Source organism: Xiphophorus couchianus, chromosome 16 (assembly GCF_001444195.1).
Source record: "Xiphophorus couchianus chromosome 16, X_couchianus-1.0, whole genome shotgun sequence".
Lineage (NCBI taxonomy): Eukaryota > Metazoa > Chordata > Actinopteri > Cyprinodontiformes > Poeciliidae > Xiphophorus > Xiphophorus couchianus.
This window is the reverse complement of record NC_040243.1, coordinates 11456143-11471758: the sequence shown is the minus strand read 5'-3', so window position 1 is coordinate 11471758 and position 15616 is coordinate 11456143. Positions and strand designations below refer to the sequence as shown.

The 15616-nt window shown below is 37.6% G+C and overlaps 1 protein-coding gene across 6 annotated transcripts in view; it reads right to left on the bottom strand.

Annotated features, from left to right (window-relative positions):
• Positions 1–423: 423 nt before the first annotated feature.
• Positions 424–15616, bottom strand: part of rnf213a (ring finger protein 213a) — a 35465-nt gene continuing 20272 nt past the window's right edge. For 5 of the 6 annotated variants that reach the window (XM_028041706.1, XM_028041703.1, XM_028041707.1 and 2 more), the window contains 38 exons: positions 15022–15138; positions 14817–14941; positions 14618–14740; positions 14368–14423; positions 13784–13937; positions 12061–12196; positions 11779–11970; positions 11568–11698; positions 11320–11477; positions 11024–11230; positions 10732–10919; positions 10519–10639; positions 10303–10403; positions 9764–9946; positions 9504–9670; positions 9311–9413; positions 8475–8589; positions 8172–8379; positions 7890–8086; positions 7676–7798; positions 7466–7576; positions 6437–6679; positions 6282–6357; positions 6150–6184; positions 5942–6042; positions 5681–5837; positions 5010–5184; positions 4609–4703; positions 4252–4503; positions 3653–3785; positions 3273–3356; positions 3023–3203; positions 2678–2879; positions 2512–2589; positions 1889–2086; positions 1577–1666; positions 1293–1471; positions 424–1145 (listed from right to left, as the gene is read on the bottom strand). In XM_028041706.1, coding sequence (XP_027897507.1) covers positions 989–1145; positions 1293–1471; positions 1577–1666; positions 1889–2086; positions 2512–2589; positions 2678–2879; positions 3023–3203; positions 3273–3356; positions 3653–3785; positions 4252–4503; positions 4609–4703; positions 5010–5184; positions 5681–5837; positions 5942–6042; positions 6150–6184; positions 6282–6357; positions 6437–6679; positions 7466–7576; positions 7676–7798; positions 7890–8086; positions 8172–8379; positions 8475–8589; positions 9311–9413; positions 9504–9670; positions 9764–9946; positions 10303–10403; positions 10519–10639; positions 10732–10919; positions 11024–11230; positions 11320–11477; positions 11568–11698; positions 11779–11970; positions 12061–12196; positions 13784–13937; positions 14368–14423; positions 14618–14740; positions 14817–14941; positions 15022–15138 — 5452 coding nt within the window. In that variant the 3' untranslated portion in view covers positions 424–988. The remainder of the gene's footprint in view (positions 1146–1292; positions 1472–1576; positions 1667–1888; positions 2087–2511; positions 2590–2677; positions 2880–3022; positions 3204–3272; positions 3357–3652; positions 3786–4251; positions 4504–4608; positions 4704–5009; positions 5185–5680; positions 5838–5941; positions 6043–6149; positions 6185–6281; positions 6358–6436; positions 6680–7465; positions 7577–7675; positions 7799–7889; positions 8087–8171; positions 8380–8474; positions 8590–9310; positions 9414–9503; positions 9671–9763; positions 9947–10302; positions 10404–10518; positions 10640–10731; positions 10920–11023; positions 11231–11319; positions 11478–11567; positions 11699–11778; positions 11971–12060; positions 12197–13783; positions 13938–14367; positions 14424–14617; positions 14741–14816; positions 14942–15021; positions 15139–15616) is intronic. The other variant, XR_003598634.1, reaches the window with a different exon arrangement.

The window sequence follows — 15616 nt, the reverse complement described above, 5'->3', positions numbered from 1 at the left end:
ACTTCCATAAAAGGTGTGAAAGAAGCAAATACAGCAAATATATACATACTTCAACATCAAGATGCATTTCCTAATGCGTGGTAGGAAAATATATTTCTATTAAACAGAACAAGTTTTCACTTAGTTCTGGGAGAGATACTTTATCCTTATGTCAAAATGGGATCCATGTAGGTTGCTCCAAGCCAGAATACATAAGGTCACATTAATCAGCATCTTAAGCTTCTTGCAAAAGAAGCTCCATTTAATTCACTGCATCCATGTGGATTTATTTGGTTCAGGTAACAGAATGAACGCTGCTCTTTGTTTTTAAAAGCAGGTATCATGTCTGTTTTCTTTTTTTTTTTCCCTGAAAATGAGGACACACAACATTTAACATAGCACCTCATGCCATTAGAACAAGAAAAGAAACTGCAGGCCACAACATATTATTATCATAAGGTGCCTTTTATGCCACATTATTATAACACCAATGCAATTAGGAATAAAAAAAAAAGTAAACAAAAAAAATATAGATGAAAAAAATGGAATGACAGCAGAGTTCAAAAAGAATAAATCATGCAACAGAAATAGAAACAAATTATTAAAACAAATACAAGCAGGCGAAATACATTATTCATCACTTTTAAGGGTTTGGGATGTGTTCAGCTTACATCTCCAAGTCTACCCCTACATTTTGTACCTGAGTTTTTGTTTTTCTTCAATTAGGTATTCTTATCGTCAGTAAAGAAGTAAAGTACAATTAAAGACATTTAAACAGCAAAAATCTATTCCCAACCTCATTGAGAGAAATACAAAACAAAAAGCATACCAAAGTTTAGATCTTCATAAGGGTAAATGACACACTTATTTTGTGGCACTCTGTGCTCCTAAAAAGGCACATCATTTTGATTTATGTGCAAAAATATGACTCAACCATATTGTCATTTAACAAGAGCAATTAAATTTAAGTACAAAGGCAGCAAAAATAGCACTTTTGTTCCCGATGTCCTCATTGTCTCTGACCACGCTCCTGCTTAAAAGCAATGATGAACTTCCAGGCTTCGACATAATGGGACAGGAAGATTTCTTCTGGGAAGTGCTCCTCCACATCTGGAGGTATGTCCATGTCTTTTTGTTCCATGTAAGACACTAAAGATTCTTTCAAGCTTGAGAAGAGAAAAAGAACCATTTCAAAAAAGGATTGGGAACAGCAGTCGTAAAAATACTGCACAAGGCATGAAACAGTCATTAAAATTGTGTCTATGAAAAGTGAAATAAAATAACATTAAGTACATAAAGAAAATTTATATTACCCCCAGTCAGGCCTGTAGGCATCAGGATCATTGGACTTTTTAAGAACCAGAACCAAGAACTCGTGCATTTCTAACAGGAAAATGTCAGCACTGTTCTTGGAGAAGAAGGCAGTAAGCAGCCTGTGCTCTTCCTCTCCCAGAGGCCGCTTGTACTTTTCAGGGACCCCCACAAATGGGTCCTGAAAAACACAAGAATTAGCAACACGGCATTTAGATATTCTTCTAACATAAACCAGAGATTATCACCACCAGTACTGGTAGGAGAAGGGAAAGTGACATCTTACCCTCTTCAGTCGCAGCATGTTTTCCGATTTAAGTGAAACCAACAGCTGCCACAGAGCAACACAATGCTTTAGGCAACACATGCTGAAAACCTGCGAGCAAAAATGGAGACCGTTCCCTGATGAACACCTCATGCACAAGACTATGTTCACTAAAATGAAATATCATAGCTTTAAGGTTGGTCAACAAACAAGTATCAACAAAAGGCAAGTTTGTTTGATTTGTGAGTGTAGAATGTAACCAAACAGTCTAGACTGCGGAAGAGGGAGTGAACATGCAGAAGATAGTGTGACCACTGCTTCAGATAGGCTGACCTTGACAATATGCTGAGCCACCTGGTTTCCCATCTGCAGCACCTCCTCTAGGTAGCAGGACAGCTGCATGTGAGCCTCCCCCCCCGTCATGGCGAGGAAGCCGAGCGCCACTTCCAGCGTGGACAAGGCCTCGCACACCTCGCTGTAGGAGTGCAGCTCCCCAGCGACGGAGAAGAGGGTGAGGGTCTGCAGGGGCTCCTGATGGCATAATCAGAGACATTCCAGATACTTATGTGAGTTTGTATAGCAATACTTATAAAATATGTTAAGTATATTGAATGAACAATAATCAAAACCTCTCACAAGAACTGATACCATTGGAACTTTTTCACAGCTAGTCACGTTACAACGCCAAAATATTCAAAGTATTTTTATTGGGATTTTACATGATCGACCAACACTAAGTAGTACATAATTATTAATATCAATAATTAACTTTCAACTTTTTCACAACTTTATCCCTGACCTCTAGGCTGTTGGTCATCACGATGCCGTTTGTTTTATTAATGTTTAAAATAAACCTCTGAGGCCTGCTTAGAAATGTAGATAGTTTGGTTAGATTGGATTTTATTAAGGTGAATCAGGATAAGTGCAATTAAAAGCAAGGAGTATGAATAACTTACTTGCTTGACTTTGGTTTTAACATCTCTGAGGATTATCTTGTAGTCACGATCGTGTCTGTTAACTAGTGTAGGAATACCCTGCAGTAAGAAGACATTCATATGAAGGTTAAAAAAAGTTTTGTTGAACTTCAAAAAGTTGCTGTAGTTGCATTTTCCATGTACTCACATCGAGAGTGATTCGAGGTTTTCCCAGCAGAAAGTGCGAAATGATCTGCTGCTGGATCTTGAACAAGTCATATTCATGGAGGGTCTCTTGGCCCTTCTCGATGCTGTACTGAGTGTTGGACAGAATCAGGGGCATCAAGTCCCGCTCCAGCTCATAATGGATCACATGCAGATCAGTGAGATCTGCAGGGCTCACTTTGTAGCTGTAAAATTAATACATGGAAATAATGCAGTTTGTTAGTTGCATGCTACCCTGATTATCTAAATACCTAAAAACACGCAAAATGCATTTGCAGAATAAGTTCAAACATGAAGATGAGGAAAAATGTGGCAAGAGCGCCCTCACCTGGTCTCCTCTCCAGTATGCTTGTCCACACAGTAGATGAGGTCATTGTGCAGAGCAATCAGGTAGCTGATAAGAGCTGTGGAGCACAGGCCTGCACCCTGTCGCTGAGGTAGAAGTACCTTGAAGTCACTGTTCAGGTCCAGGTCCTTCTGGCAGAACTCATTTGGGATCTTAATCTCACCTGAAGGACACGCAAATTAGACTAACACTCCGTAACTAGAGCAAGTTTACTGTTGTTGTTTGTGTTTACCATTGGTTGCCAGAGACACTCTAAGCTGGTTCCAGGTTGCTAGGAAGATTTTGATGTACTTCTCGTACCAGGCTTTAAGTGAAGCTGTGACCAGAAAGAAACCAGACATGTTTTAAGACACATGGAGCCACTGTTAACTATGCAGACTGACCACAGCATATTTACACTTTTTTCCCCCCTTTTCAAGGATACTATATCATTGTTCTATTTTAGGATAAATGTACCCATTTCCTGGCAAACAAGAATACAAAACGCATTCGGCCAAGTATCTGACCATAAGATTTAAAAGAAAACTCAACATGTAGTTCAATGACGTATTGCATAATGCGAATCACATGGTTGAAAAAGCTGAAATCGATTTGTCTGGATTGTCTAAGTACCGGCTTTCTGACTGTGAAGAAATTCATTGATTGTCTCGTAGGTCAGCTCAGTGATGTTCTGAAACTTCTTCACCAGATTCTTCTGCAGTGTGAGGATGTCAGGGAGACACTTCACCAGGCGGAGCTCTGCCTCCTACAAAGACAAATTGTTACAAAAAATTTGTATTTTACTTTTTTTTTTTTTTTTACTAGTGAGTAACTGAAGTGATTACCGAAAGCTATGCAACCGGAAATAACATTTAAACATTTTTACAGCACAGAATTGCAATGCATGTCATCTCATGTGAAAACATATCCCAGCTATATAATGCTGATAAGCCTCTGTTTTAGAGTAGCCTCCTTGACATTTAGTACCACTTGTTAAAAATGTGTGAAAGTTTATAAAACAAATTCACCTTTTATTGCAGTGACAAAATCAAAGACAGGAAGTTTTAGAAAATTGTACTAATATACATTTTAGTACAGCAAAACTGCTGCTACAATTTATTTTTTTTCAAAGATTTTTACCATGCGAACCAAAAAGTCTAAGTTGTTCAAAGTAACCTCCCAGCAGAGAAGCTGCTCCTAAAGCTTGCATCTTTTTGCTGCGGTTTTCTCACCTTGTGGAGAAATCTCCAAAGCACAGGCACAGTGTCTTTGCCATCGTTCTGCTCTAGGATGTGAGTTAGGCTCAGCACACACACTTTCTCCCTGCAGCTCCACACAGCGGAACAGTGGAGCAGAGAGTTCGCCGGCAGAGACGCCAAAAAGAGACGAGGGTCACCAAACACCAGCTTCATGATTGGGTTGGCAGAGATCCGAGAGTCTGCCCGGATGAAGGCGTTCACTTCTTTTAGCTGTCTGTCCAAGTGCTGGTGAAGAGAAGATGACAGATGGCAATATGTTTCACTCATTTGTTTCCTCATGAACATGGACGGCAGAATCATCTCCTGATTCCAATACTTTATATGTACTACCTTTAGCTGAGGTATGATAACAGCATTGCTCATTTCCAACTCCCATCCGTTTCTGGCCTCTTTATTTGAAAGGCGATTGTCAAAAGGAACTGGCCCTGGAAAACAAGCTCAAATAATTTAAACTAGATTCATCAGTAAGTCAAACCTAAAACATTGCAATGATACAGGCCTCATCATAAATTTTTATTTTGCAAAATGCAGCAATGTTTTGTTTTTCTTGGCCACTAGATATCGCTGTTTCTCAAACAAAGATATGGAAAAAAACACTCAGATGCACAGCCTGAGTTTAATAAGTAAGAGGGAAAAAATAAAAAAGATTCAAGATTCAATGCCAAATACCTTTCTTTAAAGATCCCACAGAATATTATTTGGTGTAAAGGGTCACCAAGATTGTAACTTACATTTCTGTTGCTGGTGGGGTCCCAGCAAGCTGCTGATTACTAGGTGAACTGTTGTGATTGTCTCATCTGTCCCCTTTCCCAATGATTTGATCAGATGTTCCATATCTTTTCTCAGGTGATTAAGTAGGAATGCAGCAGGCTCTGGAACTGGAGGCTTGATGATTGCAGAGATGAACTAAAAACACAAAAAAGAAACTATTAATGATGAGGAAAAAAAAAATCTGACAGGAATACTGTGAGCACACAGCTCAATAGTGCTGTGTCCTTCTAGCCTAGTATTTAATTCAACTTCAGTACTTCTTTTTTATTTTTATTCATATTTAATTTTATTTAGGATATTTTACATTGTCAATTTAATTTGGTTCAATGAATTACCTCTATTTCATTACACATCATAAAAGGAATATAATTTCATGTTTCTGTATTTGTTAAATAATGCATAATTTTAATGTTATAATGATGAGTTCAATAAACACTTCCTTGTTCATTATTGCAATATCATTGCCCCTATTTTTATCAGATTTTGTTGCAGTTGCCTCAAAAGTTTTATTTTATTTGCGTAGTTTAACATTTTTTGCTGTAGTTGTTGTGTACTTTTTTCCCTTTTTTTGCTTTTAAACTGTAAAGTATGTCATGTTCCCAAAAAGTGCTAAATAAAATGGGATAGTCACCTGTGTGTGATTATATGCCCCAACCAGCATTGCTGTGTGAGTGAGCATTCGGACAACATTAAAGGGAACAGGCGACATGCTCTTTGTGTCCAGCATATCGGGATTGTCCCGGCGACTTGGATCACCAAGGATGTGGCCTGTCTGGGTGCGGTCACCTCTGTCAGAGGACATAAAAGAAAGAAGAAAAAAAATAGAAAATTCTTAAGCAAATGTGATCAACTTTCTTTGCACATTTTCTCGTGGATTTTGGAAAGCACTTACTGCATTGCAAGAACCTGAAAACCCTGCACAGGCATATGGTTGTCTCCTCCAATTACAGCACCACAGTCTACGCAATGACTGGTTTGCATTGGCTGGCCACACTAGAAAAACACAAGTTGCAAAAAAAATGTCACAATATAAAAAATAAAGGTCTAGAAAAATTTGAGTTTTTACAAGATTTTTACTAATTTGATTGAATATAGTATACCTCCCCAATGGTGCAGGGATGACCATTTGGACAACCTGTGTGATCATATGAAACGGTTCAACTTTTAATAGTATGGGAGTTTTATCTGAAATTTCTCGAGTGAGTCTATAAAATCATTATGTTTTTACTTACGGTACCACTGCAGTGGGCCCAAAGCTTGTTGAGCTGCTGCTACGATATCTTCTGGCATAGAGGGCAAAAACGCTGCCTGTAAAACAAAATTTTAAAAGTTATACACTAATTTCAAAGTTATATTTGTTATGACTGAAACCAGATGTAACACAAACCTGCATGTTGACAGGTGTCAGTGCCAGCTGCTGAAGGGGAGCTATGATCCCCTGGTTTCCACAGAGCAGTACAGCAGCTAAGTGAACAGTTAATTCTACTGCCACACTTTGGGCCCCAGAGATGCCGGGGCGGACAGAAAGAGGCCCCATCCTGTTGGTCACCAGGTCTTGAGCAAAGGCCTTCACCTCTGGGCTGGCAAGGATTTTGGATGTCTGGATGAAAGCTGAAAGTGCTTCAAGTTGCTGTTGGTACAATTATACAGAAAATATGCAACATCAGTTATAAACACACACACAAAAAAATGTCAATAAAATGTTCACGTTATTTTTTAAGAATTTTATAATTGAGATCTGACCGAGGTGATAATATGAAGAGCCACAATTAAAAACATCTGAACTTTACCACACAACAGCCCCAAACTTAAATTTATTTCATTGGCGTTTTATGTGATACGACACAAACTAGTGGGTAATTGTTAACTGAAAAACAAATGGTACATGTTTTAAAATCTAAAAAATGACCTAGGTGTTCAGTTTCACTAACCTCTAAGCTGATTCTCAGAAATATCATCCAGAAAAAACATACAGTGCATCTAATTGTACTATATTTCAGTATAAAATAAGACCTCTGTTTGGTTTATTGGAAGTCATCATTACTGAACAATATTTGGAAATGTTTGTTCGCATACATTCTCCATTAAATGAGATTGATCTTGAGCTATTGTGAAAGAAGAATGGCCATAACCCTGGACAGATACCACAAAAGACTTGGAGCTTTAACAGCAGTTATAAGCATATAAGACATTTAACATTTTTATATGTAAAAAAATAATAATAAAAAAGTGAGGTATTGCATAGTTTTCCTTCCACTGGATATTTTTACACCACTTTGTGTTTGTCTATCACATAGACTTTATGTGCTTGTATCCACGTGAACGGATGTGAAAACAGGCAGTGTATATGGATGATTTTTTTTTTCAGTGAATGCTGCTCTTTGGCTAATGTAGGGGTTTACATTTAAGAATGTACCTGCGGCGTGGGGTGGAAGCCCTCATTATCGTGTCCATAGAGAGTGGTGATTTCTCTGTACAGCGCTAATAGAAGGTAAACTGCTTTCAGTTGTGGCACACATCTGCAGCCCTGTAATGCATCAATGGAACATAAAGATACTCATGAAATCATACACAGAGAAGCAAAGTCCTGGCCTAAATACAAATTAACAATAAGTAATAACGATACCTCACAGGCCTCATCCAGTCCTTCTACTTTGCCTTCCATAACTGTCTTTGCAACAGCTTCTCTGATTGTCTTGTAATCTTTTCCGCAGACAAGATAGTGATCTACTGGGGGGGTCTCCTCATCCTGGGGGTAGGAAAAAATAAACCACAACAGTTAATAAGCGTCAATGTACGTAATTGAGCAACTATCATTAAAAACAAAAATCACACTGAACCTGGAGCAGAACTTCTTCAGGGAAGAGCCAACTCATCTGACCCCGCCTAAGACGTTTCTGGACAAACTCCACTCCATATTGGCTGCAAATCTTGCGGATCAAATAGACACGATACCAATCGTTCCCACTCCGCCTGCACAGATTCACCACACTGTCCAGAAAGGCTGCGGCTCCATTATGACCACCTTCAGGTGAGCCTGGAAAAAGAAAAGAACATTTGAAACACTCCTAAAATAAAAGAGAAGAGGCATTCTTCTGCACCATAACACCAGCATTACAGACCTGTTTCTCTCAAATTTTCCACAATCAGACTAGCAGTCCTGTCCAGGTTCATTCGCACTCTGGCCAACTGCTGCAGATACTCCACAGATGGTTTTTCAGCATGCTGACCGTGTGTTTGCAGACACTCAGTCAGAAAGGCACTTTCATTCTGAAAATACGCCTTCTGATCTGCAGCAGACCTGAACTGGAGCCTTTCAAACATGGAATCCTTGAGAGATGTCAGAGGGGATGAAATGGTAAAAAAGAATTGCAATGTATTGTAAAAGTCTACAATCTGGATGGAGCTGTCAAAGTTCAACTCACCTCCAGACAGTTGATGTACATGCAGTAGAGTTCAGTTTTGTCAGTCTCATCCAACATATTGCTCTGTTCAACAGCCACCAGATGCTGGTGTAGATATTCTTTCACTTCATCAAAGCTGAAAAAATAAGTCTATATGAGAGATGTCAGCACATACAGCAGCTTCTACCCGTATCTGCTTCTCAGCACAGATGTGCAAAAACAGCTAAAACCATTGGAAAAAAAGAAACAAAAAAAATTGAAAAAAATAACTGTTCGCTGACATAATTTTTTTCCATCACAAAAAAAGAAGAAAAGAAATCGCAAAAAAATTAACTAATTGAAGACTCCTTTAAATTCATACTTTTCTTTTTGAACTTGATCAGTTTTTAGATGTTCTAGCTAATAACCCTAGATTTTCTGCTTCTTTGGGGCATAAATGAAATGACACAGAGACCTTTCTTAGCCATTCTTCAAAATGGGAAGAAAGGATAAAGTGCCTTTCAAATAAAGCCAATGTGTAGTCAACTAAATTTTGGCTAGCTAAAATTTGCCCATGTTCACAGTAAGAGCAACAAAAAAACAAGTTAATAGAACTGGAAGTGTGATGAAACATGACTAAACAAGGGCCTGAGTTTCACTCGACACCATGCACAATTTGGGGGCAAGGGAAAAGACTTAAAATATATATATATATATTGCATTACCTTCCCCCCACTTAATAAAAGTATTAGAATGAAAACTGGAATGTTCTAAATGTACTGAGAGGTATTATGCTTTTGATTTTTCTGCGGGGCTCTGAATATAAGAAGCATACAAACACAATACAGCTAAAATAATTTGCAACCATAACACCTCACCTGTACTTCATCAGAAGTTTGAGCACCACTGAGCGAACAACAGGATTTTTATCAGCAGAGTCATCAAATGGAGAAAGCACTTTTGTCAGCATTTGTCGTTTGGCTGAAAAAAAAAAAAAAAGGTGTTTTTTGGATTTTACACACACATCTGACAAAAAATAGCACGCAGGGTGATAAATCTGTATCACAGCACCTCTGAGCAAGGGAGCTGGGCTGGCCTCCACCATGAGAAAAGACAGCAAATGAAAGATGACAGCTGAAGATGGTGGAGAGTTGTCCTTGAAGCACACAGTAGACACCAGGTCTATGAAGAAAGCGTTGCAGCGCTTCCTGAACTGAGCATGCTGACTAACACGAATCCTAAACAAAGCAAGACAAACAGAGACATTAAATAAATTACAGCTCAAGTAAGACGATCCCAGGAAGCAAATATGCATTAAAAAATGTACTCACCTCATCTCATTTGAAGGAACCAAGGGGAAGTTTTCCTCAACTGGCTGCATGCAAAGTGGGCAGTACATCTGACCGGGAACCAGCCACTGTTTGATACAAGCTACACAGTAGATGTGATGACATGATAGGCAGAGTGGATCTTGAGGGTCTCCCATGCAAACTGGACACACCATATGACCGAACCTGAACACAGAAAATACAAACATTACTACAAGAGCTATGTTTTATTCAAGAAATATCTATTTTCCAGAGGACATTTTGAGTTAAAGATTTAGTAAATAACACACTCTACGTCTTAACATTTATTACCCTTTTAGACCAAGACAAAAAAGTATGTTTTAAATACAGTTGGTCAGTTTTTTTGCATTAACAAAAAGGCTATTGTAAAAGCAACCAAACAGAATAAATTGATGAATTAAGCAATAAATTAATTTAAGAACATTTCACTACTTTCACACATTATTACAGACAAAGGTAGTAACAGATAAACTATTTGGCTTGTGCCAAGAGTGATATATATTGCGATGTTGATTTTTCACCTGAAAATGCGTTCCACGGCTCCATCTTTGCAGTTTTTCAGCAAACCAATTACTGCCTCAAAAATCTGCTGAGTTTTAACATCTGAATTTTTTTCAAGAATCTTGATGGGGGAAAAAATGGAGACATTTAAGTTTCACTGGGAAAATTAAAAGTAAGCACAAAGTCAGTTCCATGCTAACAGGCTTATCTCGAAAAAGAAAAAAAAAAGTAGAAACCTTGCCAAGCCCTCGCATATTCTCCAACACTAAAGGTGTGAGCTTCGTGTCCAACTGTTCAATTTCCATCAACATGTGCTCAATGAACAAAGAGAGAGAAAATATGCGATTCCATCCAGATCTACATGCAAAGAACAACAACAATTTAATTCCTCAGTCTGTGTTATTAAGTAATAAACTTTGTTCAATGATTACAGCTTTCTCTTGACTTACTGGACTCTGAGGACTATCATCTTGCTCCTCTCTCCATAATGTCTCACACCGTCTTCTGAACAGATCAGTTCAATGGGAACTTGAAGTTTCTTCACCTGCCTGAGCCACGCTTGTCTTTGAGCATCGGTGGCCAGCACTTTGGGCTCCAGGTGCTCCAAACAAGCAAAAGCAGCATAAACGTCGAGGACCTTGGAGACAAGGAGCATGTGTTTCAAAGATTTGAAAGTCAAAAGCCTGAAGACTAACTCAAAAAATATATTGAAAAAATTATGAGGGGTAAGTTCATGCTTACAAGTTCAACGTTGTCTCCTGCATGTGGGTTTCCCAGAAGGTCCTTGGTCACCTGAGGTTCAGTACACATAATTCTGGAGAGGTTCTGAAGTCGGTTTTTGAACTTGTGATAAGCAGCATGAACCCATGGAAGAGCTGTCATTTTCTCTGTGTCGTTCAGCTGTAGTCGTAGTTCACTGACGCAACTATTCAAGGCACCACAGAGGAGCTAAAAAAGCAAATCATGTGGTTTACTACAATGTGTCCGCCACCTCACACAATGTGACATTTTATGCCATTAAGTAAAATCAAGACAACCTGCAGATCTTCTGGAGAAGTGACATTCATCGACATGGAGATAAAATCTTGAAGGTAGCGATGGTAAAACTCCATCTGAGTCTCTGAATCAGCTTTCTCAATGTAGCGTCCAAGTGGTGTACTCCAAAAGATCTCAATCAGTTTTAATTGATTGTGTCCTGTAAAATCAAAATTGATACAAAAATGGCAAAGTCTGTATATCTGCATCTGTGACAGATTAACCTAAAGATCTATTAAAATGCTTATACCTTCATTCTGAAGGACATGAACACAAAGTTCCTCCAAATAGTCCTTAATTCTCCAGCTGAAGGGCATGCTGCAGCCGATGTTTCGATCTTGAGGAATGTAGTTCTGCACAAGGATTGTTCTTGTCTCATAGCTGAGAAAGATATAAATATGAAAAGGTAAACAGAATGTTCAAGTAAATTATATAATAAAAAACATGTGACTTCCACTGACCTGGAGTCCATTGTGAGGTGTGAGATTTCCACCAGTTTTTCATTGCCAAAGATATCCAACCACAATCTCTTCACTGCCTCAGAGCAGTTTTTGTCAAGCAAGAGATCCATGTTTTGGTCCCGGTCAATCACTGACACCAGATGTGCCAAAATGGGAACCACCACAGCTTGAACACGTTTCCATAAGGTGTGTCTGAAATAATGGCAAAACAAGTCAAGAAAAGCTTTCAAAGACACTGCTTTGCATTCTATTTTTGGAGGTAATAGTACTACTAGTAGTTACCTGAAAGTGCCTCCTTCCTGCAAGGCATCAATGTTTGAAGCCTCTTTGAGGACCCAGTTGCTCTTCATGAACGCGTTCCCATCATGAATCAGTAACAACGAGTGAAGACGCTTCTTCACAGTTTGAAGAAATTCATCTGAAAACACACAAAATGACAAGTACGGAAACTGTAGGGAACATACAAATACATCAAAATAATAAAATATTTAAAACAAAAATGCAAATTATCTCACTGCAATAATTTAAGAAACCAAAAAACCTTTATTCCTACCTACAACTGCAAACATAACATGATTGTTACTGTCAGAATAATGTCATTTACATCAGGTCACGATTCAAGTACCTCGATTATTAAAATTCCTCAAGGCAAATTATCTGCCTCAAAGCTACATTAAATTAAGTTTTACTGTTTAGCACCAAGTGTTTAGTCAGGGTGATTATTTGTGTTGCGAGACACTTTCATTCTGTTATGAATTCTTAACCAATGCTAAGTGCTAGCAGCAGTTCGGTTTTGGGCATCCAGGGGTATTTCATTGTTTGATTAAAATGTCTGGGTTTTCATAATTTTTCAGACAACCATCAGGCATCCTTAAAATTGGTTAGTTCAATGCATAAAATAGGACAGCCTTTCTCCTCCTAGAGCGAATGGTTAACACCAAACAACGGCAAACTACGTAGTGGCTGTATGTGTACAGGTGGAGCGGACACATCCAGTTAGGCATCAGCTACCATCGGCTGTGGTAGCTGATGCTTAGCGTAAGTGTAGCTTTACGGACGAGCCAGAAAATAAATTTCATACCATTCCAGTTGCAACAAATGGGTGGAGGGGCGCACTGTGGTGTGTGCATACCTGACAGATCTGTTTCAGTGTGTAACAAAAGTGCCAAAGATCTGTCGCACACATGGGGACATAAATGCAGTACGGCAAGGTGAGAGTTAATCTAATAAAATTCAGTGAATATGAAGACATGAATTAAAAAATGGTATATATACATTTTTTTAGAAGTGTCTTGTGAGGTTATTTTTCTGCTGTAGAAAATAATTGGTAGAGATAGACAAATTTCAAAATTTGGCCTGATATTGATATCTGATATTAATACCACTGTCATGGCAGTATTTACCAATATCTTATTTGATCAAATGTTTTATTCGATTAATTCTCAGAATAATCAATATTACTCGATTGCTAAAATAATTGTTTACAACAGCTCTAATTTATATCAAGTGTCCACAACTGTTAGTTAAAGCACATCATTGGATGTGCATGCTGTGGCGGTTATGATATGGTGCATTCAGAAAGGTGCCTAAGCCACCATTAAAAAAAGGGGTGTCCAAGTGGCAGGTGTGACCTATTTGTCAGTTGTACTCTCAAAATATTTTTTGTTGCTTTTAAGAATAGTCAGTCAATGGGAAGTTATTACCTCCAGTTTGTTTAATGGATGTTATTTCTAAGAACAAGGTGACTAGGTATGTATTTGTGCAGGTGTACACTGTATTTAGTCTATCCAAGACCGTTTCCTGCTCCCCATCCATGAACTGATAGAGACAAGATGGAGAATGAGCAGAGCTGCATTGCTCTGTGACCCAAAAAGCCAGAGAAAGCTATGGTCACTCTGAAATTTTCACTGGCATTTCATTACATATCATAGCAAATGTATGAAGCAAAATGTTGCTAAATTATCTAAACTGTGAAAATGAAAGGAAAACATCATTTCTGTTGTACCTCTTAGTTCATCAGTGTCACTCAGGAGAGTTAAAAGGATCTCAACCCGTCGAGTGCTGCGGAAGCCACTTGTCACTTGGTCTCTCAGCATGCCAACAGCAGTCTGCACACAGCTCCGGAGCAATGATGTGGTATCTACAACATTATCCAAGTCCTTCGTAAAGAAAAAAGACAAATTAAAAGAAAAATATGCACTTACAGTGAACAGAATGTAAACATAAAAAAAATTATGTTTACATTCATATTCAATAAATTAGATGAAGCTTGTTTGCAGATTAAATGTACCACTTGAAAATAACCTTTGAGCAGGTACTGAACATTTAGCAACCTATTCCTATATTAAGAATCTTTATATAATGGTCTAATGTAATATTCTTAAGTGTCATGTTTTTATTAGCTGCAGCCTAACCTGAAAGTCATCATAACATAACAAAACGCTTGAAAACATCAGTCTTTGTATAATTAATCTATCTGTTTCACTTAGTGAATTAATTTACTGAAGAAAAAAACATTTAAATAATATTCTTATTCATTGACAATAGTTTTACCTAACTAAAAATGTGAAATATATCATATATACTTACGTTTTCTTCCAACTCTTCTTGCTCACTCTCCATGTACATGTCATCAGTCTCCATAGCTGTAATCATGTAAACACACATATATACATTATATAAAATATTTGTATATATTACATACAGTATATATAAATAAAATATTTTGCAATAAATATATATAGTGCAATACATACACATACTGTATGCATTATGGATTGCATATATAATGTGCAACACATATATATTTATACATATATATTTAGCATTTTTCTTTTACCTTCAGGCCGAGTTGTTTTTGATTCAAACATTTGACTGATTTTCATGCTTTGCAAGGTCTTGATATCTGAAACAATGTCCTTTGACCTTCTGAGGTCATCTATATGAACTGATCTCCAGGGTCCTATAAAAAGCACAGTGCTTTGGATTATTTCCTGGTCAGATAAAAACAAAATATGTTCAAATAGTATCATGTTTACCTCCATGAAAACCAATGTAAGAAGTCCCTCCTTCCATCCTTGGCAACCTTGTGATAAAGTAGACAAACACCCTACTTCCTTTGCTCTCCTGTGTAACTTTGTTGATCTCATTTAGTGATGAATACCTGAAAATGGACCACAACACTCAATATGATAACAGGATACAGTGGTGAAATCAATACAGAAAATGAATAATAGGACTTACTTTGCAGATGCAATCAGGTTGGTGCTCTTACAGGGTTCATCAAAATCACACTGAATAATGAGGATTCGGTTACAGGGTCCAGTCATACTTCCTCCATTTTCAGCTGTGAGGAAGTTCCTTCAATTAAAAAAAAGAATTTCACCTTTTCAATTTAAGAATATTCCTTATATATACACGAGTACAAATTTTTTTAACATTACATTTTAATGAATTATTGTGTAAAGAAATAGTGAAACATTTTTAACAATAATTTGAAAATAGCTAATGTCTTTAACATCATTAAATGACCACAGATATATTTTACTCAACAGAAGAGCAAAACCTTGCTTCTACGTATACACAAGATTACTATAAATTACATATATCAGTCATTTGGGCTACTTTATATATGCTACTCAAAAACTTCTGTTATTAATTCTTCAAGGTAAATAAAAATAATTATGAACCCGCAGAAAGTGCTGGTGGCTATTCATGCTATGCTTAATTTAAGTAAGAGCCAATTGATTTGACAATTAATATGTTTAAATTCAAAAATACTTTATTGATCCCAAAGGAAAATTAAATGGTGTTGTAACTCATTAAGTTAAATTCTTCA